Here is a 25,657-nt window from a genome sequence, read left to right as displayed (position 1 = left end):
CTGCTGTCACAGGGGTAACGAGCCCACCCCAGACCCACCCTGGCCCATTTCACTGTGAGCAGGAGTAGTTTACCCACCGTGCTCCCTACAGCCAGGGGAAGGGGCATGCCAGTGCCAGCGTTTTTATTTAAAGCTGCTTACCTAGTTACTAACAAGAGGGCTTTGAAAGAGCGAGCTCCAAAGGTTAATTGTGGCAGTTGTTAGCATGAGTGGGCGACAGGCCTGCTCCCTTGTTCCCAGCACAAAAGCCTGGGCCTTTCCTTTTTATTCCTGTCCCTTGTTTCTGCCTGTGCTAAATGACCTTCCTCTATTTCTCTTTTCTGTTCCAGTCCCCTCATCTGAAAGCACCTTTTTTTTTTTTCAGTTTTAAACTTCCCTTCGCTCCATTTTGACCACATGCCTTGGCAAACCAAGTCTGACCGCAGCAGCAATAGTGTGAATGCGCTGTTGGCCAGGAGACAACACTGTCCCTTTCCCTGCTTCCCTGAAAGCTGGCATGGGGCTAGGGCAGAGAGAGCTGGGCTGCCTCCAGCCTCAGCCCTCTGCAGCACTTCTAAGCTGTTTAGCAAGGTTGAAAGGTATCTGCTGTTAATTTGCTTTCAAATGCTGACACTTGAGCTTTGTTCATTCCCAAGGGAAGCCAGCGTGCCCTCACCCTTACTGCCTGGAGGACAAGAAGGAAATACTAGACAAGGGCACTTGGTTGAGCCATAGCGAGCTTGAGACATGAGGAACCCTGAGATGAGACCCTGCGGAGCTGGGAGCAGTGAGCAGGGTGAATGATCAGCGTCTCTGAAGTGTTCAGTCCTGAGCAGCTCATGAACTCCAACACTGAGGGGGCCAAAAAAACCCAACAAGTCCATGGTCGCTTTGGAAAGTGTAGCCTGGTCTCCAGCGTCCCAGGGTGGCACACACTGATCCTGATAAATCAGAGCACAGCGCCGACTGCCAGCCCCTGGGCTCTCCCCTCCTTCCTTATGCACCACCACTGGCACACACACCTTGCGTCGAACTCCCGGCCCCGTGGGAGGCTCCTCCCAGAGATGGGTTTCCCAGTAGTATGTGACCCTGATCCACGAAGGACTCCCCTTCCCCCCCGCCTCCCAAATCCCCCTCCCACCCCTTTCCCCATGGTTTGTAGTGTTGCCCACGAGGCAGATGGTGCCGCAGTGGTGGGGCATGGGAGGGCATCACTCCCCGCATGCCTTCCCAGCACCCTCCTGGTGCCTCGGAGAAAGGGGGCTTGTAGCTCCTCCATGAGCCCCAGTGTCCGGCGGGGGCTCAGCAGGTGTTCCCGCAGCCCAGCTTAACTCTGCTTCTTTTCCCACTCCTGCACAGAAAGGAAAAAAAACAGGGGATGAGGAGACATCGCTGGAGAAGTGAGCGCTGAGCCCTTCAAGGGCATCCCTCCCTACTGGGGGCTTTGGACCGCCCCAGCATCTTCAAAGCCTGGGGTCACTGCTGCTCCAGTCATCATAGAGGCGATGCTCTCCCTGCTGCTCACCCAGCCCTGCACCTTCCAAATTTTCCTGCAAGCCAGGCTCATGCTAACAGTGCTGCTAAGCTGGGCCAGCCTGGCTGCAGGGGAACCTGGCAGTACCCCCTGCTCTTGGGGTAGGGAGCATCCCCGGTCCCCAAATTTTATGGTCGAGGAAGGGGGACAGGACAAAGGATGAGATTTCCCAGGGGGCCAGAGATGAGAGGCAAAGCGAAGCAGGACCTTGGCCTTTCGCAGCACGTTTCCCTTGTTGGCAGGGAGGATGGAGGGACTTCTTTTCCTCAGTTCGGCTGCACAGTTAACGGGGACCAAGTGCTCAGGAGGGCTCCCGTTTGGCTTGTTTGTAGCTTCCTATGGAAAAGGGTGAGAAAGAAGGAAAAGGATTTAGGAGACCCAGGGAGCAAGGACAGCCAGGGGAGAAAAAAAAAAGGCACAAACTGTCACGAGGTCAAAACTGATGTGGCCAAACCTAATTGATGCCTTGCTTCCGACCTCTGTCCACATGGGACAAAGCAGCAGGGATGTCCCTTCTTCCCCACGTGCTGCTCCCCCTGCCACCCCAAGCACCTTGCTGGGGAAAGCCAAAGCCAGGAGAGCGAGGAAGAAGGGATGCGTACCCCATTCTCAGCCTTGCCGGTCACAGCTAGCCCCAGGGCTGGCCCTCCTGCCAGCGACTGCTTCAGCTGCTCCTTCACTTCAGACAGCTTAAGCTCCAGGTCGACGCGGCGCTCCTCCTTCTGCCGGCACTGCTCGTCCAGCACTGCCACCCGCTGCTCCAGGTCCTGCAGCTTCGTCCCTGCTTGCACAAGTGCACCCAGCTCAGCGCCTTCACCCAGGCATGAGGCCGCAGGGACGGAGAAGCCACCCATCCTCCTGGACGGGGACACTAGATGGGGCTGCCAGGCCGGCAGCGTGCTGCTGCCAGCCCCGCTCACCACCAGAACGCCAGCCCAACGTCCCCAACCCACCCCAGCTCTACAGCCTTCCCCCTGAACCTGAGCGCCTTCGAGCAGCTGCAGCACTCGGATGGCAACAACCTACCCGTGCTGCCCTTTATGGCTTCCCGCAGCTCTCGCTTCTCTTTCCGCAGCAACAGCAGCTCACTGCGGATTGATGCTTTCTCCTTCTCCAGCTTCTCCTTCTCCGTCAGAAATCGCCTGGCGTCCTCCTCGGCCCGGTTCTTCCCGTACCTGTACTGGTTGGCATCTGCGTGCACAAGGAGAGCCCGTCATGAAGGCTCTGGCCCCGGCTACACCGATGCCACCCGCGGTCTAGCCGAGCTGGTGCAGCACAACCCATCACCCGCGTGCTGGAGCCGGCCAGCCCCAGCCTGGTTGCAGACCCCCTTGGGGAAACAGCATCCTCCCACACTGGCCGGGGTCCCCCTGCGGAGTTTTGCAGCTGAGGGTCCCCACTCACTCGACGCGTGCCTCTTCACTTTCACTTGCGGGTCCACTCGCCGTGACTTCTCGCTGCAGGAGGAAGCATGGCGCTTCACCTGGGCTCCTGCCGGCCGCCCTGGCTCCTCCTCAGCCTGCGGCAGGGACAGGAGGGAAAGCGTGCTGGAACACCCGCGGGGCCATTGCGGCCTGGCCAAGGCTCCCGGGGGCACCTTCTGTAGCCTGGCCACGGTGGCGGGAGAGGGCGAGCCACGGAGCCATGCTCACCTGAACCTTCTCATAGGGGACGTCATCGTACACCACACGGGAGGAGTCTGGCCGGTGATCCTGGGAGGAGCTGGCCCACCTGCAGAAGGAGGGATGGGGTCTTTCTTTCCAGGACATCCTTGCCAGTCCCTCAGAGAGCCCTTCCATCTCAGAGGGCTTCCTGCTTTGCCCTCCCAACTTCACTCATGAGTACCCTACCCTACCCTACTCTACCATGTGTATCCCTTAAGTCCTTCATCAGCATTCACGAAACACCTTTTGCTTTCCATCCTGCCCAAGCAAAACTGCCCTGCTTCAGGAACCACCAGCCCCTGGAACGCTGGCTGTCCCCGAGATCACAGCACAAACTGTGTCCCCGCCTGTGCCTTTCCTAGGGAACACACGGGGCCGAGGATCGCCATCCCCAGCCCAACTCTCTGTCCCCGGCACAGCAGGAGGACAGCCTTACAGGTAGGAGTGCCTCACAGCCGTCACTATGTTGGCAATCGTCTCCACGTCCACGTAGTCGTAGTGCAAGGCCTCCGGTGCCGTCCGTGAGCCCGTCTCCACCAAGAGGAGACCCAGCCAGCGGCCTAGGTCTTCGGAGCAGCTTGCCTGCAGGAGAGAGAAAGTGTTGGGGTGCATGCCCAGCTCCTGGTCCCTCGCCCTCGCTCCTGCCTCCCGACGCAAAGTCCCGCTGTGGAGAAGGGCCCTTCGACACAAAGCGTGTGTGCAAGGCTTAGGAGGCTCCAAGAGAAAGCGCACGGGCACATGCAGGAGGGCCCAGTCCCAAATCCCCAGCCACCACCTGCAACCTGCCTGCTTCAGCCCTACCAGCCTCCTCCCTGCGTCCAGCCTGCAAATACCTGCGCGGCTGCCCCAAGTGATGCCCTGGGCTTCCTTAACGTGCAGGGGAGGGGAAAACAAGGCACTGCTTGCATGCGAGTGCTGATCATCACAGGAGATGCTCCCCCAGCTTGACAACCCCCTCCTCACAGGACCAGCACGCCGTGCCCGCCCCGCTGCCCGCTCACCTCCAGCGCGGCCACCTCCTGCCCGTTGCGAAGGATGCGGAAGGCGAAGGGGTGTTTGGGGCCCAGCCCCGGGACCACCTCACAGCCCCGGAGGACGATGGCGTTCACGTGGGTCCGCAAGTCAGTGCGGTCCTTGTGGAAGTAGAGGGTGTTGCCCTTCAGGCGACACCAGCGCTCCTTCCAGCACTGGTTAACCAGCACGCTGAGGTAGCCTGGGGGGTGGCAGGGCCGATGGAAGGGTCTCAGTGCCTGCTTGGCTGGACCTCGGGCAGGCTTTAACGAGACATGGCTGCCCAGAGATTACAGCATGGCTCTCTACTTGTTTGGTCCTTCTGTGCCTCAGTTTCCCCAGCTGGGACACCCTGGTCCCAGGTGAAGTGCCACCTCAGTGCCACACAGTCACCCGAGCCTGTTTTCTGGGACACGGGTGACCCCTCGGCCCCATCCCCACACAGCATGGGAATTTGCAGAGCTGGGACTGGGCACCATTTCATAGCCTGAGGCAGTGTCACAGCCCTCCAGCAGCTCAGTGAGCTTGCCCCCACCCCACTGCCCCCTTACCCCCACCAACTGCCCCCCATACGGCCAGGCTGGGGGGGAAGGATGCCAGCTCCCCACCGCTCCTGGCCCAAGCGAGCCAAGCCCTGTCTCTGCCCCCGGCCCACACGAACCGCAGCAGGGGATGTCCTCCTCGGTGGAGGAGGTCTGCGTGTCCTCAGGAGAAGGCTTCTTCTTGGAGAAGCTGATGATCCTGGTGATCTTCTTCCCCGCTGCCCGGCTCATCGAGCCCTTCAGGTCAGCCAAGCCACTCTTTTTGCCTTTCCCTGGAAGGAGGACAGGGTAGCTGTGTGCCCCCAGCATGTGTCACAGCATCCCCCCTCACCGGGAGAGGATGCTCCCCAGCTGTGGTGCACACAGCCGGCCCCTCCGGCGGGGGGACATCCCGCCTGGCTGGGGGCAGGAGCTCTACCGTGCTCGCCGGGCTCTCTGCGGGCTGCCGGGGAGCCGGTCTCACCCGTCACCACGCTGTCCGAGTCGGAGGTGTGCTTCTCCTGTGACAGCCGCTGCAGGGGGAGCGGAACAGGCACCCCGTCAGCAGCGTCCCCATGCACAGCCTCCAGCAACGGCCACTATCGGCCCTTTGTCCCTCCTGCGCAGGGCTGGGATGTCCCCCAGTGCCAGGGGAGCCCTGTTCCCCTTCCCCAGTGGCAGGGAGCCCCGTAAGCCCCACAGAGGCGCTGCGAGGATGGGAAGGACTCCTCACGCAGCACCCGGAGCTCAGTGCTCCCCCGGCCCTGCGTTCCCCAGCCTCTGCTACAGCAGCCCCACACAGCACCTCGGCAGGGCGGTTAGAAACCATCACCTTATCCAGGTCCATCTTGCACGGCATCACTGGGGACGTGGGGGCTTCCATCCCACCTGCTGCCGGACTGCTGGCTTCCTTTATCACCTGCAGAGACAGCCCCCAGAAGCCACTCAAAATGGACCCGAGAGCCAGGGCTACTTTCCCTGGCTCAGCACACTCCCGTCTCGCCACCAGAGCCGGGCTGAACCACACAGAGAGAGGTCCTGGTCTCTGCAGGACGGGACAGTGAGCCCTGCTCAGGGCACAAGCCTGGCTTGCCTGGGGGACTGCACACATCTTGGCCCCTTCAAAACTCCAACTAGTTTTGCAGATTTTGTCAGAGATTTTGGAAATCTCAGAGGTAAGGGACTTGGGTGCCAAGCCGCACAGTCATTCTGCCAGCACAGGACACCTCGTGAACCCCCGTTTTACAGTCAGGCACAGTGTGGCTTGCCCCAGCCACGTAAAATAACCCAGTTCTCCCACATTTGGGGTAACAGCGGGGTTTGTGGTGTGCGCAGAGGCTCCTTTCCCACCCGTGGTCCCTTCCCCACAGCCCCCGCCTCCCGCCCCTGAACAAAGGCAGGAAAGGGCCACGGGGAAGAGGAGGGGGAGAGCAAACATTCCCACCCCGTGGGGGCTATCAGCACCGGAGACGCCCAGGCCCTGGGAAATGGCTGGCCAGTCCCCCCCCAAGCCGATATGAGACAGGACCAAAGCCCCCTTCCCCTTTCTGGGGGACAAGGCCTTTCCCAGGGCAGCCCCCTCCCTGCCTCAGCCAGGGAGGATGCCAAGGAGAGTCTGCAGCCCCCCGGGCGAAGTGGGGGCAGACATGGTACCTTCAGCCACTCCTCAGCCTGCTCCTTGCTCTGCACGGCCAGCACCAGCGCCTCGGCCCCCGGCAGCGAGAACCGCAGCTCGTGCTTCTTGCGCCGCCCGTCCTTGGGGACGTAGATGACGTTGCAGGTGCCCAGGGCCACCTCCACGTGTGGCTGCCGGTCCTTGGAGCTTTTGTAGCACTAGGAGAAGCAAAGGGAACTGCTCGGGGCTCAGCCGAAACCTGCCTGTCCCGCTGCCATGCCTTCTCAGGGTCCCTCATGTGTGGCACAGATGGAAGTGGCTCAGTCTCTGCAACAGCCTTGGTGGCAGAGGGCTGCAGGGTGCCCTCTCACTCCCTAGGGTCCCAAAAAAGGGGAGCCCCCCGTTTGCTTGCAAGGGAAGCGAAGGCAGCCTCTGCATGTGCTGTGGGGCAGTGGCAGCCTTGGGGCAGGGTCTTGGCTTGGAGAGTGCTATTTTTCTTTAGCTTGGACCCAACCACCCTCATAACCCACCACGGGGTTTCTGTCCTCCACCAGCTCTGGGCTCACCAGCAGTTTGCTGTCCCGTATGATGGTGAGCTGCTTGGCCCACTGTCCGAAGCGCTTTTTGCGCAACAGGAAAGCACAAATCCTGCAATCCTTCACCAGGTTCATGGAGGCTTCCTCTGATGGCCACTGGTGTGTCAGCTGCTGGCCCTTCCCCTCCTCCTCCTCCTCATCATAGGACTCATAAGAGCTGCTCATCGCATCCGAGTCATTGTCTGGAAGGAAGCAGGCGAGTCACCCCGAATGGCACCCCGGAGCCCTGCCTGCCGGGCACGCTCCCACACTGCCAGGGCTCCCCATCCCGGGAGGGCTCCGGCACAGAGGCTGGGCTGGGTGCTGGGATGGATGGACTCCACGTCATCCTCTGCAAACAGCAGCGTTTTGACCCCAGCTGTCTCTATTTCCCTTCCAAACAAGGCAGAATGCCTGCGGGCCCAACGCCAGTCCCAGGTGCATCTATCCAAACCCCGGCGCTGGCTTATTTCTTTGCAAGGTTCAAACTTTGAAAGCCTGGATTAAACCCTCTATCTGCAACAGAGGATCACATGCTGACCTTCTGCCCCGCACCTCCCACGCAGGGCACAGAGGAGCGGGGCTCTGCAGTGGTGTCCCTGCCCCAGCCCTCCTCTGCCGTAGCACAAGCAGCTCACGCAGGGCACGAGAGCTGCGTAGGCAGGGACACCCCTTCTCCGTGCTGGTGACAGACATGGCACTGGTTACATCTCTTCCGCAGCGCAAGGGCTCTGGCTTGCATGACAAACAGCACCCCATGCTCCTTGCTTTTTGCCAGCAGCCTCTGACACATGAGAGGTCCTCCAGCTTCAACCCCACCGGCCCCCAGCCCAGCGCTCAAGCCCCCATCTCAGGGATGGACTTTGCCGAAGCTCTGCCCTCCCTGGTGAGGGCACCTGGATACTTACAGGAGTTTTTTTGCTCCCCGTTCATCCTGGTGACAGGGTAGTTGCTGTCTGCATCCTCATAATAGCCATCCTCGATGGAGTTGGGGGGGCTGGAGCTGTCTGTGGAGGGAGCAGAGGGCAGTGGGGGCTATTACACCTGGTTTCCCACCAGGGATGCTTCGAGCAGCAAGCATGCAAGCCAGGCAGAGCAAAGCACAGCCTCCCAGGGCACCTCAGCATCCGTCCCCCCATGGCTCTGACCTCTCCCCATCACCCCCTTCCCAATCGAGCTGGAGCAAACAGTTCCCTTGCAATAACAGTGCAGCGGGATGGAAAGGGAGCAGGACAGGAGGGATGGCAGCAGGAGCAGCGATGTTTCCTTCCCCAGGATGAGCCGTCACACCCGCCGAGGACTGCCTGCTTTGCCAGGCGGGCAGGCAGGTGGGGGGATGCAGTGGGCAGCTTGCCGGGCTCCCCCCACCCTCCTGCTGCCCCAGCGCAGAGCAGGACTCACTGCGGGAGGTGATGTACTCGGGGGCCTTGCCAGGGCCCAGGGGCAGGGCTTCCTCGTAGTAATCCTCAGGCGGAGGAGTGGTGGGCAGCGGCGGAGCAGGGTCCACAGGAACCTACAGCAGAAACACCACCGGTATTAGCCAGGCAGCAGAGAGTCATGAGTCCCAGCAGCTACTGCAGTGGCAAGGGACTGGAAGGGGTCCCAGCCTGGGCTACCGCCACCTCCTCATGCGGGTGCAGATCAGACCTCACAGGTCAGCATTCAGGGACTTACAGTTTTTGCTGTCTGGCTCCTCGCCAGGTCCAAGCCAACGCCATCGCTGGTGTCCCCCTCCTCCTCCTGCATGTCCTGGAGATCCCGCAGGTCACAGTCTGCCCAGGGGTAAGCGGAGAGGGTGAAGGGAGCAGGAAATCCCAGAGCTGGCCTCCCCAGCCATGTCCTCCAGGGACCCCCAAGGCAAGCACCCACGGCCCTTCACTGGGAAGGTGCTGGGAGATGGGCATCACTGGTAAACACAGAAGGTGCATGGACCGCCCATGGCCAGCCCCCAAACAGCTACAGGGGAGCAGGAGCAAGCACCCAGGGTAACGATGCCCACCCTGGACACAAGGCTACAGCTTTCACCCTCCCTTCCCAGGGCGCCCCAAGAGCCCGTGTTGTCAGTGGGGACCCCAGGGCCAGCACTGCACCCACCCAGCGCGACCCCCAGGGCATCACTCCGAGTCGGCCACACGTACCGAACTCCTCAAAGAGAGACTCCACGAAGCTGGTGCCATTGCTCAGGGATGCTGTGTTGACGTACATGTAGTCCACGTCCTTCCCTGGGAGCGAGGGGGGATGCTTTCAGCCTGGGGGTGGGCAGGGTGGCCGGGACAAGAACCGGCACCCCTCCTCCCCACAAACACCAACCCAAGGACACAGGCCAGCTCGCCCACGGAGCACGCCTCCGGAGCAGGGGCCCCGGGAGCAGAGCAGCCCCCAGGGATGCTGCTGCCCCCCCCGCCAGGAGGGCAGGAAGGTGGGAAGGCTGTGAAGCCCCAGGTGCAGGGTCCTCCTGGCCTTCCCACGGAAACCCCTGCGTTCAGCAGAAACCGGTGGCAGGAAGACCTCTGCGAAGCAGCGTTTCCGCAGGGAGCAGCCCCCCTGCAGCCACAGCAGGGCTGACGCCAGCCCCCACGCCTGGGGCGGGGAGAAGCTGGGAAGCAAAAGCGGGGAGCAAAGTGCCCCGAGGGGGCTGAGCAGGTGCTGGGTGCTGGGCACAGAGGCGGCTCATCCTTGCCCTGCAGATGGTTTTCCCTACCCTGCTGGGGTTTTGGCCCAGGCCAGCTGCTGGGGACACCCACTGCCCCTGGGGACAGCCACCGGGCACCGCAGGAGGGGGACACAGACCTGCGGGTGGCTGCAGCTTCTGCAGGATGGTGGAGACAGCCAGTTTCTTCTCCTGCGTGGTGGCACTCAGGTACTCGTGGTCCAGCAGCTTGAGCAAGATGCTGAGCTCTGGCAGGAGCTGGTCCAGCACTGGAGGGAGCAGGAAAAAGCCTGTCAACCAGGGTGGTGTTGGGGTGCTGGGGTTAAGACAAGGCAGAAGGGGCTGGAACATGTGGAAGACCCTAGAATGGGGGTCTTTCCCAGCTGGCCCAGCACAGCTCAGGCAGAGTTTGCTAAGCGCACACGTGCTCCTTCCATGCACAAGCTCTTCCACCTGCACGCAGACGCAGGGATGCAGCCTGCTGGGCCCACGAACGGAAACACAAGCTCTGCAGGGCTGCTGGACCGCTATCAAAGGGCTCAGCACACATATTTTTCCACGCAGATAAAACTATACCTCTGTCTGCCTGACAGCTTATCATTGCTGCTGGTGCCCCCTCGCTGTGACGGGTGCTGGGTGGTGGCGGAGAGAAGGAAGGAGGGAAAGGAAACCCAAATGCCATCTCCAGAGCCACCTGGCACTGCTGCCCAGGGAGACACCCTCCCACCCCTCGCCTGCTGGGGGATGTTCATACTCCCCTGCTGTGCTCAGACTACCTGTGACCTCCCAACCCAGTGCCACCTCCACAGGATCCCCATACACAGGCTAGAGCCTTCCTCTCCACGCTCGCCACCAGCAGCTCCTCTGCCCTGCTGTCACTCCTCCCCTGTATCATCCCAGCTCACCCACACCACTCCAAGGCCACCCCACTCTTCCCTCCAGGCATGGAGTGACTGCCCCAAGGGACAACAGTCCCTGCCCCACACAGGCACCTGCAAGGTGCCCAGGGAGGGGATGGGGACTGCAGCGCAGGAGGAGCTCTCCCTACCCAGCCCTGCGTTAGCTGAGCCTCGGTCCAACACACGCAGCCCCAGAGGCGGCCAAGAGGGTCAGAGCAGCTGAAATCTTGGCAAAGGGGAACCACACCAGAAGCCACCGCTTGTTTGCTTTCCAGTGTGTGGGATCCCAGTACCCACCAGCTCCTGGGCTACTGCTGCACCTGCAGCATCAGCCCGCAGACAGAACCCGGCAGGAGAGAGAGAGAGAGCCCAGCAGAAAGCAGGAAAAGAGAATTTGCCACAATCACCATCACAGGCACACACATAAAACTGTGGGTCTCCTCTTTGATGTGGTGATTCATGGGCTAGTTTTTACAAAGCAAAAGCACGCTGCAGCTGTGGGGTTACCCATGCAGCAAGGCTCCAGAAAACACTTGGGTGTTAGCATATCAGAGCAGGGTTACAAAATAAATTCATCACTGAAAGCAGTATGCACAGTGTTGGCAGCAGCTGACCAACAGCTTTGGGAAAACGTGTTGGCCAGGGATGGGAAGGACAGGGAGGACTTGAACAACGTAAGCTCTGGGCTCCAAATCTCTCATGAGCTCCCACACCTCCAATTCTGCACGTGCACCGACATCCTCACCCCAGGTCTCTTCCTGTACCTTGCCTCCTCCGAGCAGGGTAAGAAAAAACTGAGCTGGATCCAAAGCCAAGCTCCAGTTTTACTGGGGACCACACACCCACCCAGCTCCGCTGGCATCCAGGGTAGTTCCTGCAGGGTCCAGCGCCTGTGGGAGATGGCCTGCATTGGAGAGGCCAAGCTCAGGGACACCAGCAAACCTGCAGCTCTGGAGGCTACAGAGGGTGGAACAAAAAAAAGCTGTTTCTTCCAGTGCATGCCGGAGCAGGATCCCTTCTCTTGGCAGCAACCAAAAGTCATCACAGCACAGCTGGGGCGGCATGCAGCTGGCTTGGGGTCTCCAGGGACAGGAAGAAAGGCCAGAGGTTACCACAGAGGCAGCTCGGACGTGCTGACTGATGGGGACGGTTTGCAAGGAGGGGAGAGCGTGCGCCCCGGCAGCACGGAGCATCGGGGACACCCTGCCTGGGCTGTATCCGTCCCCACCGCTGCCCCTCCAGGTTCTGCCAGGGGAATGGGCAGCAGCGAGGGCTGGCACAGGGCGTATTTCCCAGGGGAAGGTCAGGATGCTGTGCTGCTGCAGCTGATGGGATCCTCCTTACTCATGTTCCTCAGCGAGCTTCTGCTGGGCCCTATCCAAACACCACATCCACTCTGCCCAACACCATCAAAAACTGGGCTGCTAGAGGTTTGACCTAGGATTTTGGGTGTCCTCCTTCCACCCCTGCAAGCCACGGCCTGGAGCACAGAGCGAGTCTCCCGGGACCAGTGGGAAGCAAGCTGGCACTGCTGCCCAAAGCAGGGACAGTGCAGTAAACCCAACTGCTCTTTCAAAGATTTTTGGCTGAAGGGGAGCCCAACACAAGTGCGTTGATGCGGATCAGCGCCCAGCCAAGACGAGCCCCAGGGCAAGGAGACAGCATGCCCAGCCCCAAATCGCCACCTCCCCAGGACGTGAGGCAGGATGCGGCTCACAACTCTCTTCCTGCTGCCCCAGCCGATGGGCTTCTATCTCCACAGACCTTCTGCTTCCTCCTCCCTCCACCGCGCCAAGCTAAACAGCAGCCTCAGCCCTTTTGGCAAGAGCAGCTTTGCCAGCGCCCGTCTCCCGTGGGCAGGCCAAACCAGGACAGGTAGCCCCCAGGCAGGAGGAGAAGCCTCAGCACAGCTCCAGAAGGAGCAAGCAAGCCTGGGGAGCTGGCAGCATCCCCAGCCCATGGGGAAGGAGAGGGAAACCACAGGGAGCGGGGCTTCTGCTCCTTGAGCGCAGGACCCAGGTCCTGCTGATGCTCCACTCGCTGCCCGCCTCGAGCACACGCCTCCCAGGGAGGGGACCTGCTCCAGCCACCCAGAAGCCTCATGCCTGTGACGAGCAAGGGTAAGCGCTCGGCTCCCATGGCCCTCTCCTTGCCCCTCTGCAGACGCAGGAAGGGAGCAAAGAAGGGCAGATCCTCCCTGGGATGTTTGCAGCGTGCTGCACAGGCAGGATGGGAGCAGGCTCCTGCTCAGGGATGCGGTGGTGTTCCCCAGGCCAGGTGACATCCTCCCCTGCACGGCTCAGTGGGCAGGGGGCTAGCAAGAAAGCAGCTGGGACAGAAAGCAAGATGCCCCCCTAAGTCCACCCAGCACCTGCAAGCAGCCAGGGAGACACGCATCTACCTGCCGCCCCAGCTCAGCAGACTCTCAGCTGGCCGTGCGCTCCCACAGAGGAGATGGGGGCCACGCACATTCCCTACATCAGCTTCCCCCAGCACACCGAAGCCCAGGCCGTGGTGCTCACCAGCATCCCCATCCCCTGCTGCGTGTAGGACATCTCCCTTCACAGCCACCAGCTCCTGTGTCAAGGCTTCAGACCAGCCAAGAGCAAAAGGGCGAGAGGGTTCCTATTAATAGCAACAAAGCAGGCGGCGGGCGGCGAGGAGACCCCGCTGCGCACAAGAAACGAGAGTGCCCGATTAAGCGAGGTTTGTCGCCCGGCGTGGCGGGCGGGTGAGCTCATCAGCAACGCCCCGAGCGCCGGCTCTGAGCCGGGGGCACGAAGCACGGCGCGGGCCGAGCACTGAAGGCGCCTTTGTTTCCCCCCAGCTGAGCTGTCCCCTCCATCTCCCTTGTTAAACATCCTCCAAAATACAAGGGGGGGGGGAGTCAAAGAGGCCTGTGATCCCAGGAGGGCGCACAGCCTGCTGAGCCGAGCCTCTGCCCGGGGGAGCGGAGGAAGGGAAGGGATTAATTTCCTATACTCCTTAGGTTTCCAGCCTAAATAAGGTTAATGGGGTGGCTGCAGGAAGCAAGGGGAGATTGCTCCGGGGTTGCTGCGTGGAGGGCAGCGGGGACCAGTGTGACTGACCCAAGGTCACCTGGCGAGCAAGGACCGGCACGTAACTTCTGCAATAGCAGGCAGGAGTGAGCGCAGACCCCGCGCCAGCCTGCGTCCGTGCCCGCGCTGCGGTGGGCAGGGGACTGGGATCACGGGCCGGGGATGGGCGCTGGTGTCGGTGCACGGACCTGCCCTTGGGGGCTCTGGCAACTGTGGGTGAAACCGTGGAGCCTGGGGACAGAGGTGGTGGCAGGACATCAAAGGGCTCCTCGGGGGAAGGCGGCACGACATCAGAGCGGCCACAGGCGCTGAGCAGGTGACGCAGCCAAAAAAGGGACCTTGCAACCCCCTCCCGCGAGCCACTCGTGGGATACCTCCGGCCTCACACCTGCCTCTGATGCTGACAAATGGCTCCCACCTGCTGCTTTCTTCTGGAGCTTCTTTTGCAACCAAGATCCTGTGGGACTGCACGGCTTCGCTGGGCTCAGGCTTTGGACACAGCCATCCCAGGACAGGGAGCGACGCCAGCCTCCCCTCCCAGAAACTCACTCCTCTCCACATCTGCAGCCTGTCCCACTATCGTGGCGGGATGGGGAGATGTCAGTGAGGTCTCTGAGCCTGGGAAGGCCAGGAACCGTGGCAGCAGATGGCTTTAGCATTAGCCAACTCAGGCTGGATGGGCTGGGGGGACCCAGAGTAGCTTTGCTAGGATGGGGTGAGCCGGGGGACCAGCACCAGGACGCTGCTGCTGTTCAGGACAACAGGGCAGTATTTACTCTGCTGCTAAAGCCTGCCCTAGAAGCAGCACCAAGCACAATGCTGGCAGAAGAACTGCATCCCCTCCAGCACCCCACCACATCTCTCCACCCTGCACCCAGGCCAGCTCTATTTTTAGACCTCGCGAGCGCTCCCCACCTCAGGGACCCGCTTCCACAGTGCGGAGATAAGGGTCCGGGTGCAGTCTGCAGCTGCAGAGCCCATCTTCCCCTCCCCAGCCTCTGCTCCGTCACAGGAGCAAAAATCAGGTCTTGCTCCAGCAACCTGCAGAGAGGAGGAAGAGGAGGAGGAGGAAGAGGCTCCGGTCAGGCCAAAGCAGAAGTTTCCTGGTGTGCAAACCCAGCTTTTGCAGGGGGAAAGAGAAGACAATGCATGTGGAGTTGTCACCCCAAGCAAAGCCGGCCTGCAGCCCAAGAGAGAGCCCTGGGGAGGGCAGATGCTGTTTCACAGCACAGTAACGCTTCGAGGTGCTGCAGCGGGAGGTGCGGGGGGACCCCTGTCCTGCGGCCGCAGATCTCCTGTCCTCCTCCTGCCCCCGGCCATGCTTCCTCCCGCGCCAGGTGAAGGCTGGGGGCGAGGAGGACTGGGGGGAAATCGGATGCTGGGAGTAACGGCCATTGTTTGTAGCTAAAATAAAAACCAAGCAAAAATAAATCCTTCCTGTTGGCGCGGGCAGGGCCCTGGGACGCTCTGCCTGCCTGCTTGCTTGCGCAGGGCTGCTTAGAGCTGCCACCGGCAGTAAACAAACGTTTATAGCTCCTGGGATGCCATAAATAGGTGGGGTGTGGGCCAGGGAAGGGGGCTCAGCCAGGGGCTACCCCAGCACCCAGTGACAGCGGTGATGCCCCAGCCCCAGGAGGAGCCCTGCAGGGAGGTCGCCTACCCTGCGGGACAAAAAGACCCAGCGCTGCCGGAGGAGTTGCTCGCAGCACACAAACCGCTCTGCCCTCTCCACGGGCTGATGTCGAGCCGCCTGCAAGAGACACCCGGGTGCCGGGATGTGCCTCCATACCTCGCTGCCTGCCCTCAGTCTCCTCCTGCCCCAGCATGGGCTGCAGGCATCAGCAGAGGGGTGATGCCTGAAGTAGGTGTTGACAGACCCTTCCAGCCCCTGTGCTGCTTCCCACCCCGGCAGGGCCAGCCTTCCCCCGCTGCTGCTCCTTGAGGAAGACCATGGCCTCCTGAGCTCTTTGCTGAGCTCCCAGGGCAGTTCCTGTTCCCATTCCCATTCCCAAGGAGGTTTCTTTCCGATGGGGAGGAGGCAGGCGCACAGCCGGCGAGGAAGCGCCTTGGTGGGGGTGGCGCGGCGCTCCCAGAATTGTTCCTTTGTGCAGAAGACAGGAGGACAGACTGCTGCCTGCCTGCACCCTGCCTGCGGCCACCGCTCCTCCGGTGCAGGCAGGAGGAGCACCCTGCCAAGCAGGCAGGAGAAAAGCAGCGCTCAGCCCCCCGGAGGCGGCAGGGGCAAGCAGGGCATCCCTGCCAGCCAGGCTCAGCTTCTCCGCCAGCCATCACCAGCTGGGTGTGGGGCAAACTGGGATGACTGGGACTGGCTGGTGGGGCCAGGAATGCCAGCCTGGAAAGTACCTCCTCCTCCCAGCACAGCTGTCTGTACAGCTATGGAGCAACTTGGCGTGCTCCAGCCCAGAGGGGTTTTAGAGAAAAGCCAACCATTAATGATCACACTTGAGCTCTGACAACATCCCGTAACAGTGGAAGATTTGCTAAGGGGCCACTCCATGCACATGAATCATCTCCTCCCTGGAAACAAGGGCCCCTTGAGTGGGGCGGATGGGGGGAGCACCTCTGGCTTGGCATCCAACAATGTCGGCGGGAGCCTGAGTGCTTGGGGCTGGCTCCTGCACGGCTGGGAGCCCCCCACCCTCCCCGGCTCTCCGACTGCCCCAGCCGGTGCCTCTTCCCACCCCTCACTGTGATTAACCCCCTTGCCATTAGGCCCAGGACCCTGGCAGTCACCCTGCTCCCCCAGCGGCTCCCAGCTCAGGCACCGCAGCATCCCTGAGCGTTGTGGAGCACAAGGCGAGCTCAAATCTTTTGACTTGTCCCCCAGGCTCCCGGCACCTCCCTGCCGCCTCCCCACCACCCCACAGCACACCCCGTGCCCTGCCAAGACACGCTGCAGCAGGCAGGGCAGGGATACACATCTCCTGGGGATGTCATCATCGTGACCTTACAGTAACTAATATCCTTAGCTGATAACCTTGGAAAATCAATCCTGGGAAATGAATGTGAAACCTGCTTGCTGAAGGGGGCAGAAGGTCCCCCACCAGCTCTCCCTCCCGACACAGTCGCCCACTGGCTTCTCTCCTTACATGAAGGAGCCCGCAGGGTTCACAGGGCCCCTCCATCCTGCTCCAGCCCTGGGAGAGGGCGAGATGAGCAACCAGAGAGGTTAAATAGCAAGAAGGCTGCCCTGGCTATGCCTGCTGAGCCTCCTTCATCTGCGGCCCCATCTGCTCCAGACACGCACCCCAATGCTGACAGCAGCTCGGGGGGGGCATTCCTTTCCTAGCACAGCTCCAGCAGCACGGCCAGCTCAGCCGCTTTCAGCAGTGCTCGTGTGAAGGGTCCTGCATCTGGCCCAATGCCTTTGCCAGCAGCGGCTCGTCTCCCCAGTATAAATAGCTCTGCAGAAAGCCTTATCGCATGGCCCTGCTCCCAGCCGCTCGCCCACCCCAGCAGAGACCAGCCGAGCAGCAAGTCCAACCTGGGGCCGAGCGGCAGAGCCACCCTCTCAGCCAAGCTCTCCCCAAGCCCTCCTGCTTCACTCTGGCCCTCTGTGCAGAAAGGGTTTCTCAGAGTCCTCGCCCCCCCCCCCCCCCCCAAAAAAAAGGAGAGATGAGCAAGGGGAGCTGCGGCACATGCCTGGGGCTGGTGCTCTGCCCAGTGCACCCAGCCAGAACAAGGGAATTGGACGCAGAAGCAAGACTCCAAACATCCCCAACCCAGTGTGCTCTTTTCTGGAGGAGAGAGTTTTACATCCTCCCCACCGTCTTAAACTAGAAAACAGGAGTCCTGAATAGAGAGAAGTGTAATTACAGGCCAACAGAGCATGCAAAGGGCAAAGATTATCACCTGCATTCACACCCCTGCCAGTTCACATACTGTAGAAACCATTGCTTACTGCTGTGGTGCCAGTCAAGCCTCTTCTCTATATAACTAGATTAAAGGAGAAACTGGAGAACAAGAGAATCGTGGTGGTTCCCTTTTTACCCAGCCCGGTGCCGGCAGCACACCCTTCGCAGCATGGCCCAGAAGAGGGGTGCTGCTCTGCAGCTGAAGCCCCAAGCTGGGTCGAGGCTCTCCTTGCAATGCCCACACTCGGAACACGGCTCCAAGTGGAAAATCCCCCCCTCAGCAGCAGCAACCGCATGCCCAGAGCTGCAGCCTTCCCCCAGGGCTGCAGCACCCTCCCTCACCCTGCCTGCTCTGCTTGGTGCCCCAGTCCCCGTGGGCAGTGACTGAGGGAGGGGTGTCACCTCCCCAGGGAGCCCCAACAGAGCCACGGGGCATCGGAGGGGCCGCAGCTCTCTGAACTGGCATTGCTGCTGGAAGGAACCCCCGGGACAGCCCTTGTTGCTGCAGGGTATGTCCTTCCTCGCAGCAGCTCGCACCAAAGCACAGCAGCTTCACAAGTGGTGCAGGTAGTAATTAACAGGCTGATTAAATTACCCACAAGCATCTCCTGTGACCCAGGCAGATAACGACCCTCCAGTGCCCCGTGCTGCAGTGGGACTTCTCCAGGGGCTGCTGCGGCTGTTCCCCCACCACTGATGGCTCAGCAGCCCTTTCTCTACGTCTGGAGAAGACCGTGGTGGTTTGCTTTAGCTCACCAAAAGCAAACTTTATCCCTCTAACCCAAAGAGGCTGCAGCTACCCCCACCCCAGAGGAGGAGGGGGTGGTTTCTGGATGGCCCTCTCTTTCTGCTGAGCACAGCAAGAGGTTGAGCAAATAAAAGCACCCAGGTGAGATATCGCTGAGTGACCCTGCTCATGTCCCCAGGCAGAGCACAGGCAGCCTCCTCCCTTTGCCTGCTCTGCCCCAGACCCCTGAATCCCTGGGGGCTCCTAATCCAACAAATAAGTTGTTTCCAGCCGCAGCTCAGCCCAGTCAATGCAATTAGCTCTGCAAATAACACATGGACCAGATTCTGCACTTCCAGGCTACATTTCAAAACTCAGTGCCAGCCTTAGCGGGCACATGGCAGGATGCTCCGTCAGGCCAGCCTGAGCTGGAGAACGCGTTTAAATAATAAATGAAAAAGAGAGGTTTGAGATACCCTTTAAAGGAATAGTCAGGCAGGGGCAAGACCTGCTGAGTAATGTATAAAAAACAAGCTTCAGGCAGAGGGGAGATGTTAGGATTAGTCAGAACCCAGAATAAACTGTGTTTTCTCCAACCAAAATTTTGGTGTCGGCCTTGTCCAAACAAACTCCAGAGTGCAGGGAGCAGCAGGTTGGCCCGGGCTCCCCTCCGACACTGGGAGAGGCCCCAGGCCCAGTGCCACAGCCATTTGCCCACCCCTGTGCCCACCCTCCGTGAGGGGCCGAGCACTGGGAATCCTCCCTGGGTCACACCTTCCTGCCTGCTGCTATCTTGGAGCTGGCGGGACCTGAAGCTCTCACCTCCCTGTAGCCCTTAGTCTCCACCAAACCTCAGCCTCCAGGACAGCAGGAATTACAGCTAATTGCAGACACCGCGGTGGGAAACCCGCTGACTCAGCACCCCAGCGCTGATGACGGCTTTCCTGCAGGCATGCCCTCCCCACCGCCCTGCGCCCAGACAGGCACGGCCACGTTACCACCCAGGGCTGGGTGCGTCTTCCAGCCCCCAAATCTCCAAAATGGACACCCCAGCCCCACCGATGGGGGTGGGAAGCTCTCTGCATCCCAAAAGGCGGCTCTCCGCGTCCCGTACATCCCCCTTCCCCGAAGCCGAGATCCAAAACATCTCGGACGCAATACCCGACCCGCAGGACTGAGACGCGGGGAGGCTGGCAGGGCTGACACATCTTTCTAGGAGGAAGACTCACACGAGGCGGTTGTGCCTGGACCCTCGGAGGCAGAGGAGGGTACGGGAGCCTCACCTAGCAGGGTGTGGGCAGGGAGGGCGTGGGATTTGCGGGAAGGAGCTGGTGGATCAGCCACCAGCCAGCTCCGCTTTCCCAAACACTTTCAGCCATGTTGCACAATGCAGACCCCGCTTTTCAGAGGCTGTGGGAAGAGAAACCACAGACCCTCTGCGGGGGAAATATCCCCATGGAGTCAGGGGGAGGGAATACAAGCACCCAGCATCCAGCGTCCTATGGTAGCATCCCTGCCCTGATCCTGGCAATGCCCAGGAGCTCAGGAGCTGTGCAGGGCACAATTCCCTCCCTGCCTGGCAGGGGGATCAGGACCCACTCAGTGGCCACCCCAGCCCTGTCCCTGCAGGAAAGTGATGTTCCTGGGCCCGGGGCAGGCAGGGCACGGCAGAGGGTCTCTGCGTTTGGGGGCCGGGGCCGTGCTGCCCCGGAGGACCCTTGGAAGGCAGGATAAGCGTATTTTCTCAGCTGCAAACAGCCCTTCCGTTTCCTTCCCTTGCCCAGCTCCGCCGGGAGCATCAGGTGCAGCGGCAAGGCCACGGGCCACCAGCATTTCCTACCCGCTTAACCCCTGCGGGGCAGGGGTGGAGTGGCAGGAAAGCCAGTTTATCCTGGCGGGAAAGCTGGAACGCTTGAGCACAGGGGAAGATGCCACTGCTCTGGTTATTGCCGATGGCTCCATCACTGCCAGGACTGGTTCACCGAATCTGCTTTTAACTCCAGGACACAAAAGCCAGCTATCAAACCTGTTGCTACATAACTTCTATTCCTGGCTCTGTGCTTTACAACCTCGGTTTCCCAAAGCATAAGATGACACTGGGACCACATAAAATGGGAGGCTGAACCCACTGGACAAGGAGCCAAAAAGGGGCTGTTCCCCCATCACCAAGTTGGGAGGCTTTAACGTCCAAAAAACGCAGAAGAAAGCCAAAGCCGTTCTCCAAGCTGCTCCTTATGCATCTCCTACTAATTGCCAGCAATCAGAGCATACCAGCATCTCCCAGAGCTCCTTCCTATCACTTCAGGATCACATGCACATGAAACCCACTTCAAAAAAAAAAAAAAAAAAAAAAGTACTTTGAGTATGGAAACCCCTTGCAGCAAAGATCTGTTTTTGTTCCAAACTGTTACGAAATGTTAGTGTTTTCCCTTGCCTGCCAAAGAGCCTGCCTTTGATGTGATGGGAGGCATATCAGAAGCAAAAAGGGAAGGGGCTGCAGCAGCCGTGCCGTGGGGGGGAGCCTGGGGGAGGGAGGGCCAAAGAAGTTATTTTCATCTTTCCCCACTGCGGAGGCTGCAGATTGTCAGCGCAGCATCTGCAGAGTGACCTGAGCTCCCCGAAATGCCGCCGCTTTTAGCACCGCAGGGTGATGAAAGGCAGGCTGGTGGTGGCTGCGCGGGTGCCCTCCCCGCCGGTGGCAGGACCTGCTCTATTCATCCGGCGGGTGCCCTGGCAGGGGGTGCCAGCCCTTGTTTGCGCGGTGGTGGGGCAGGGCTGGCAGAGACAATGCAGAGCTCCTTGGGAGGTTTCCAGCCCAATTGTCCTGCTGCTGCCCTGGAAGAGTGACATTCAATAGATATTTTGCAGGACTGACAGTTGTGCCGTTAATTTTAAGGTTTCTTATGTGCAGGAGATGTGTGTTCCTCAGGGGAGAGCTTTAGCTGTGCCAGACTAATAGTAGCTGGTGTAGGGAAGGGTTAAGGGGTCAGGACATGAGTCTGGGATGCCAGAAACCACTTCAAACCTCCACTCTGCTAAATCGTTATCTTCTGTCCCCAGCAAGTTATTTGGCTACTGAACAACAAGCAAATCTTGAGTCAAGCCCAGTTTTCACTCCCTGTCCGCTGAAAAGCCTTCCCACTGTTTGGGATGAGACAACTTCTTCAAAACCTCAAACAAAGCTTTCCTGGGCTGGGATAAGAACTGCCCGCCAGCTGCAGGCGAGAGGATTTCAGGCACATCGGGCCTCAGTGCTGCTCATAGCAAAGGGCACATCAGCCTCGCAGCTCAGCACATTTGCACAGGAAAACAGCACTTCGAGGTCAAGAGCAAGTGCGGGAAAGAGGCAGGTTTTCCAGACAGCCCAGGCAGATAGGACAGTCCCCAGGGTCCCTGGCTGGAGGACACTACCCCTGCAGCAGTCAGTAAGGGGCACCGGCCCGCTCCTTCCCCTCTCCAGCAGCCCCTGCCGCAGCAGGCACCGGTGACGTGCAGGGCAGGGCAGGTCTGCATCCCTCCGGAGCAGCCAGGCTGGCTTCCACAGGGATCCAGTACCTATAGCAAGACCCATTTCCCCTGGTTAAAGGCAGCGTGGCACCCAGAAGGATATCAGAAGATACAGAGGGGCAAATAACTCCAGTGTCTCCCTGCTCCGCTTGGCATCAGCATCCCCAGGGCCACCCTCCCACCCTGCTTTGCCCGGCACGGTGGGGCCGGAGCAGCCCGCGGTGGGCTCAGCCCCCTTCCCCGCATGCTCCCCGGCTATAAACAGGCGGTGGCCCTGGGCAGCTGAGTTTCCAGCGGAAGGAATGGCTGCAATGCGGGGGAGAGCTCGGCACTTGCCTGGCGCGCTAACAGCTGGCCCGATCTGTGTTTCTCACCCACTCCGCACCCCCTTCCACCGGGCTACGTGCGTGGGGCAGGCAGGATTCCTGCTGCCAGCTTGCAGGCAGCAGGTCAGGAATGATCCGGGCTCCCTCCCACCAACCCCGTGGCCTCCCCATTCCTGTGGGCGAGCTGGAGCCAAGTTTATCCCTGACACATCTCTGCCGGCTTTGCTGGATTTAGACCCCAGATAAGTTTGGTGCAGGACCTAAATTCTGGTGGCACAAAAGGTCAGGGAAGAGTCACTAATGAGAAGCCTTGTGCAAGCACAGCCCTGCTAGAGCAAAGGCTTGTGGCACAGATCACCTCCCAAACCACGCACACATGCACTCCTCCATCAGCACAACCTGAAACAACTCTGCAAAGAGCCCACAGCACCAATTCCCCTGGTTAGCTGATGGTGTAGAGCTGAGCCCTGCACCGGGTGCTGCCCAGCCTGCCTGGGAAGGCAGCAGGCTCAGCTGGAGCACAGAAAGCAACAAAGAAGCTGGCAGATCATAAAGCAAGAGCAAGTCAGGATACACACAGGGCCTGAATGGAGCTGCAGGTGAAAAAAGGGGCTGCCAGAGAGCAGGCAGAGGCTGGGAACGGTACACAGAGCTCCTACCCATCACCAGACCCAGCACACCTTGTGCTAGGGAAGGGAGCCTGGTGAGACCCCCATACCTTCCCTCCATGAGCCACAGCCCCCAGAGGGATCTGGTGGCTCTGGGTGACGAGCAGAAGGGTCTGGAGGAGGTTTACATTAGCAAAGAGCCATCCAGGTGCCAACAGCAATTCATTACAAGCATTCAAGGCAAAGCAGGCAGGCACTGCTGCTGCAGGCACTAGAGAGGGGGATAAAACAGCAGAGGGGCTCTCTCCTGGCAGGGCAGGTCCACAGAGCAGCCGCACCATGCCCAGGCCCATCTCCACGATGCTCCAGGATGGTTTCCGCAGCGTGCTGGGCACCCCCTGCCCTTCCCTGTGGTGAGGTCCCAGGTTTGATTTTTGGGGTGGGCTGGGATGCAAACAGGGTAGCCTCCCACCAGCTTGCACAGCGAGAGAATGGGGAAGCCAAGACCCTGTGCTCTCCCTATCGGTGAGGTCCTCTGGGACCTTGAAGTGAGATGCCAGAGCTGTTCATGTCATTTGACAACACTCTCCCTCCCACAACAGCACCCTCCTTCAGAGCTGGCAAAGCCACCCTGTCTGGCTGGCAGGCAGGGTGAGCCGCAGCCGTGGGGGAAGGCTGTCCCTGTCACCATCCCTGTCCCCTCCCGGGCTGCTGGGCACTGACATTGCTCTCCGAGCACCGACACCGGGAGCCGCAGCCCACAAGTCAAACTCCTCATAACAGTGTTTCCACTGCGGAAACGCCACCCCATCCTTTTACATCGGGAAGGGGAACTCTTGACCCTTGGGTCTTTCTGGTGCTGACCCGGGGCTGCAGACGCAGCACTGCCTGAACCGCCCTGGGACTTCAGTGTGGTCCCAGCCCACAGAGCTGGAGTGATGCCCCTGACCCCCCCGTTACCATTTTTGGCTGGTGCTTCTATAGCACCTCTGAGGACTGGCCAAGGGCCAGGACCCCCATGCTACACTATGTCACCACCTGCTCCTTCTCTGCCGCCCCAGGCCACTGTTCAGCAGTAGCAAGCAGCAATCCCCCTGAAAGCCTCCCTCTGCTCTCTCCAGGGACTTGCCAGCCCCAGCAGAAATCCAGGACCCTCTCTGCACGGCTGGCCCAAAGGCCTGGCAGGTTTGTTCATATCGCAGATCAAAGCCTAACAGCTACGTGAGCCCGATGCCACAAGCTGCAGGCGGGAATCACACACATGTGGGAACGCAGCAGCTTCCCAGCAGGGTGGGGATCAGCCCCTCCATGGCTTTACGAGACCACCGGCATCTTCCCCAGCCAGGGAAACTCTCCGGATCCGATCAGCTCCATCTGGAAACACCACTCACCTCCCTTTCTACGACCAGAACTTCCCCTGAACAAGCGCTTACACCCCACAGACTCATTTCCGAGCTGCTGCCTTTTCACCCATCTGACCAGCAAAGGGAAACCGGTACCGGTTTGTGTCCCCTGCCGCAGGGCTGGTGGGGGGGGTGGGCAAAGGCACCCCGGGGGGCAGGCTCCCGCATCGATCCGGTGAGATGCACCCGCTTGGTTGGGAAGGGATGCGCGACCCCCAGACCCCCCCCCGGGACCGGGACGGGCAATCCCCTCTCCCCGCCGCGGCGGGCCCGCCGCGGCGGGGAGAGGGGATTGCCCGTCCCGGTCCCGTCCCGGTCCCCCTTACCGCTGAGACGGTCCATGGTCCCGGAGCCGCGGGCAGCACCGGCCGCCCCGGGAGGCGCGGACGGGCGAGTGTCACCGGTAGCAGCCGCCCGGCGGGGCCGGCTCTTGGCTTCGGAGCGGCCAATGGGTTCGGTCCGCCCCTCCCTCGGTGCACGGCAGCGCCGAGCACCGGCACCGCCCGGCACGGCACCGAAAGACCTTCGGGAGGTGTCCCCGCCGGGGAAGTTTGTCCCGTAGCACCCCCTCCCCGTGCATCTCCCCCCGGGTGTTGCCCCACACCGGGCGTTGAGCACCCACCCCCGGCAGCGGCAGCACCCGGAGATCCCCCCCCCCCCCCCCCCGCCCCGGTGATGGGTGGGGGGTCCGGAGCGGACCACCTCCACCTGCCCGCGACCTGCCCGTGGGGGTTGTTGGTTTGGGCGACTTCGGTTTGGGCAAGGATCCAGAACTGATTCCCCCCACCCAAATGCACACCCAGGGAGCGAGCGCAGCTCCCCCTTACCACCTCGCTCCCTGCTCCCCCCCACCCAAACCCCTTCGTATCTGCTCCCTCCTGGTGTCCCTCATCTGCCCAGCCTCTGTCTGCCCATGGTGCTCATGCCACCGTCACTGTCCCTCCCCAACAAAGACCTCAGGGGACACCGGGGCTTGGGAGACGTGTGGGGGGGTGCGAGGGAACGTCCCGCACGTGGAGAGCGCGTGGCAGCAGGGGCAGTGACTCCTGGCACCCCCAGGAGAGTTTCTCCCAGCCTCAGACCTGCAGCCGAGCCCTCCTCTGGGGCCAGCAGGCTGTGACAGAAATGTCATTCGGTTTCACACATACCTAGTTATCACTTGAGAAAGCGATAATTGAAATATTAGACGTGCACTAAGCAACTGGCCTCGAGGGCTTCCCCATTTGGAGCACTCTTAGCCCAGGCCAGCTCGGAGGCAGCAGCCCCTCTCGCACCCCCCTGTGCCCAGCTGGGAGCCAGCCCTGCCCCACTCCCCTCACCCTGCCTGGCTGGTGGTTGCTGGTCCCTCCCTTCTGGATCGAGCCCCATTTTTCTCTCGTAATGTGGGATCACCTCTGGGGCTCTGGTCGGGGCACAGGGCGCTCGCAGGCCAGGGCTGCCAATGCCACCACCCACGGGGCTCCGGCTGCTTTGGGGCTGGGACTTGTGAAGCAGCCAAATGAGAGCATGGGCTCAGGCAGTGATGGCTTCCAGGGCAGGTGCTAATGCCCCCGCTGCCGCTTGCCGGGTGCAGATGGGTGCTCTCTGCACACTTCAGGGCAATGGGAGCCCATGAGGGTCCCACGGGGTGTCTGGTGCCCCTGAACGGCATTAGCCAGAGAGGCTTCCTTGGCTCTGCCTCAGTTTCCCCATCTTTGCCACACA

General features: G+C 60.9%; 1 protein-coding gene across 2 annotated transcripts; it reads right to left on the bottom strand.

Annotated features, from left to right (window-relative positions):
* Positions 1–110: 110 nt before the first annotated feature.
* On the bottom strand, positions 111–24,395 carry AFAP1L1 (actin filament associated protein 1 like 1). 2 transcript variants are annotated; one of them, XM_075056916.1, is made up of 19 exons: positions 24,280–24,395; positions 9,690–9,818; positions 9,038–9,121; positions 8,574–8,671; positions 8,301–8,412; positions 7,808–7,906; positions 6,891–7,102; positions 6,363–6,542; positions 5,542–5,628; positions 5,149–5,242; positions 4,850–5,002; positions 4,179–4,390; positions 3,614–3,759; positions 3,166–3,244; positions 2,918–3,032; positions 2,540–2,704; positions 2,116–2,294; positions 1,721–1,849; positions 111–1,330 (listed from the first exon to the last, which is right to left on the bottom strand). In XM_075056916.1, the coding sequence occupies exons 1-19, from the start codon at positions 24,293–24,295 to the stop codon at positions 1,307–1,309; spliced, it is 2,313 nt and encodes a 770-aa protein (XP_074913017.1). In that variant the 5' UTR covers positions 24,296–24,395; the 3' UTR covers positions 111–1,306. The 2 variants fall into 2 exon arrangements, with proteins under 2 accessions (XP_074913017.1, XP_074913018.1); XM_075056917.1 differs by lacking the exon at positions 24,280–24,395 and adding an exon at positions 14,423–14,437.
* Positions 24,396–25,657: the final 1,262 nt, after the last annotated feature.

Source organism: Buteo buteo, chromosome 24, assembly GCF_964188355.1.
Source record: "Buteo buteo chromosome 24, bButBut1.hap1.1, whole genome shotgun sequence".
Taxonomy (NCBI): domain Eukaryota; kingdom Metazoa; phylum Chordata; class Aves; order Accipitriformes; family Accipitridae; genus Buteo; species Buteo buteo.
This window is presented reverse-complemented; position numbering and strand designations above follow the sequence as displayed.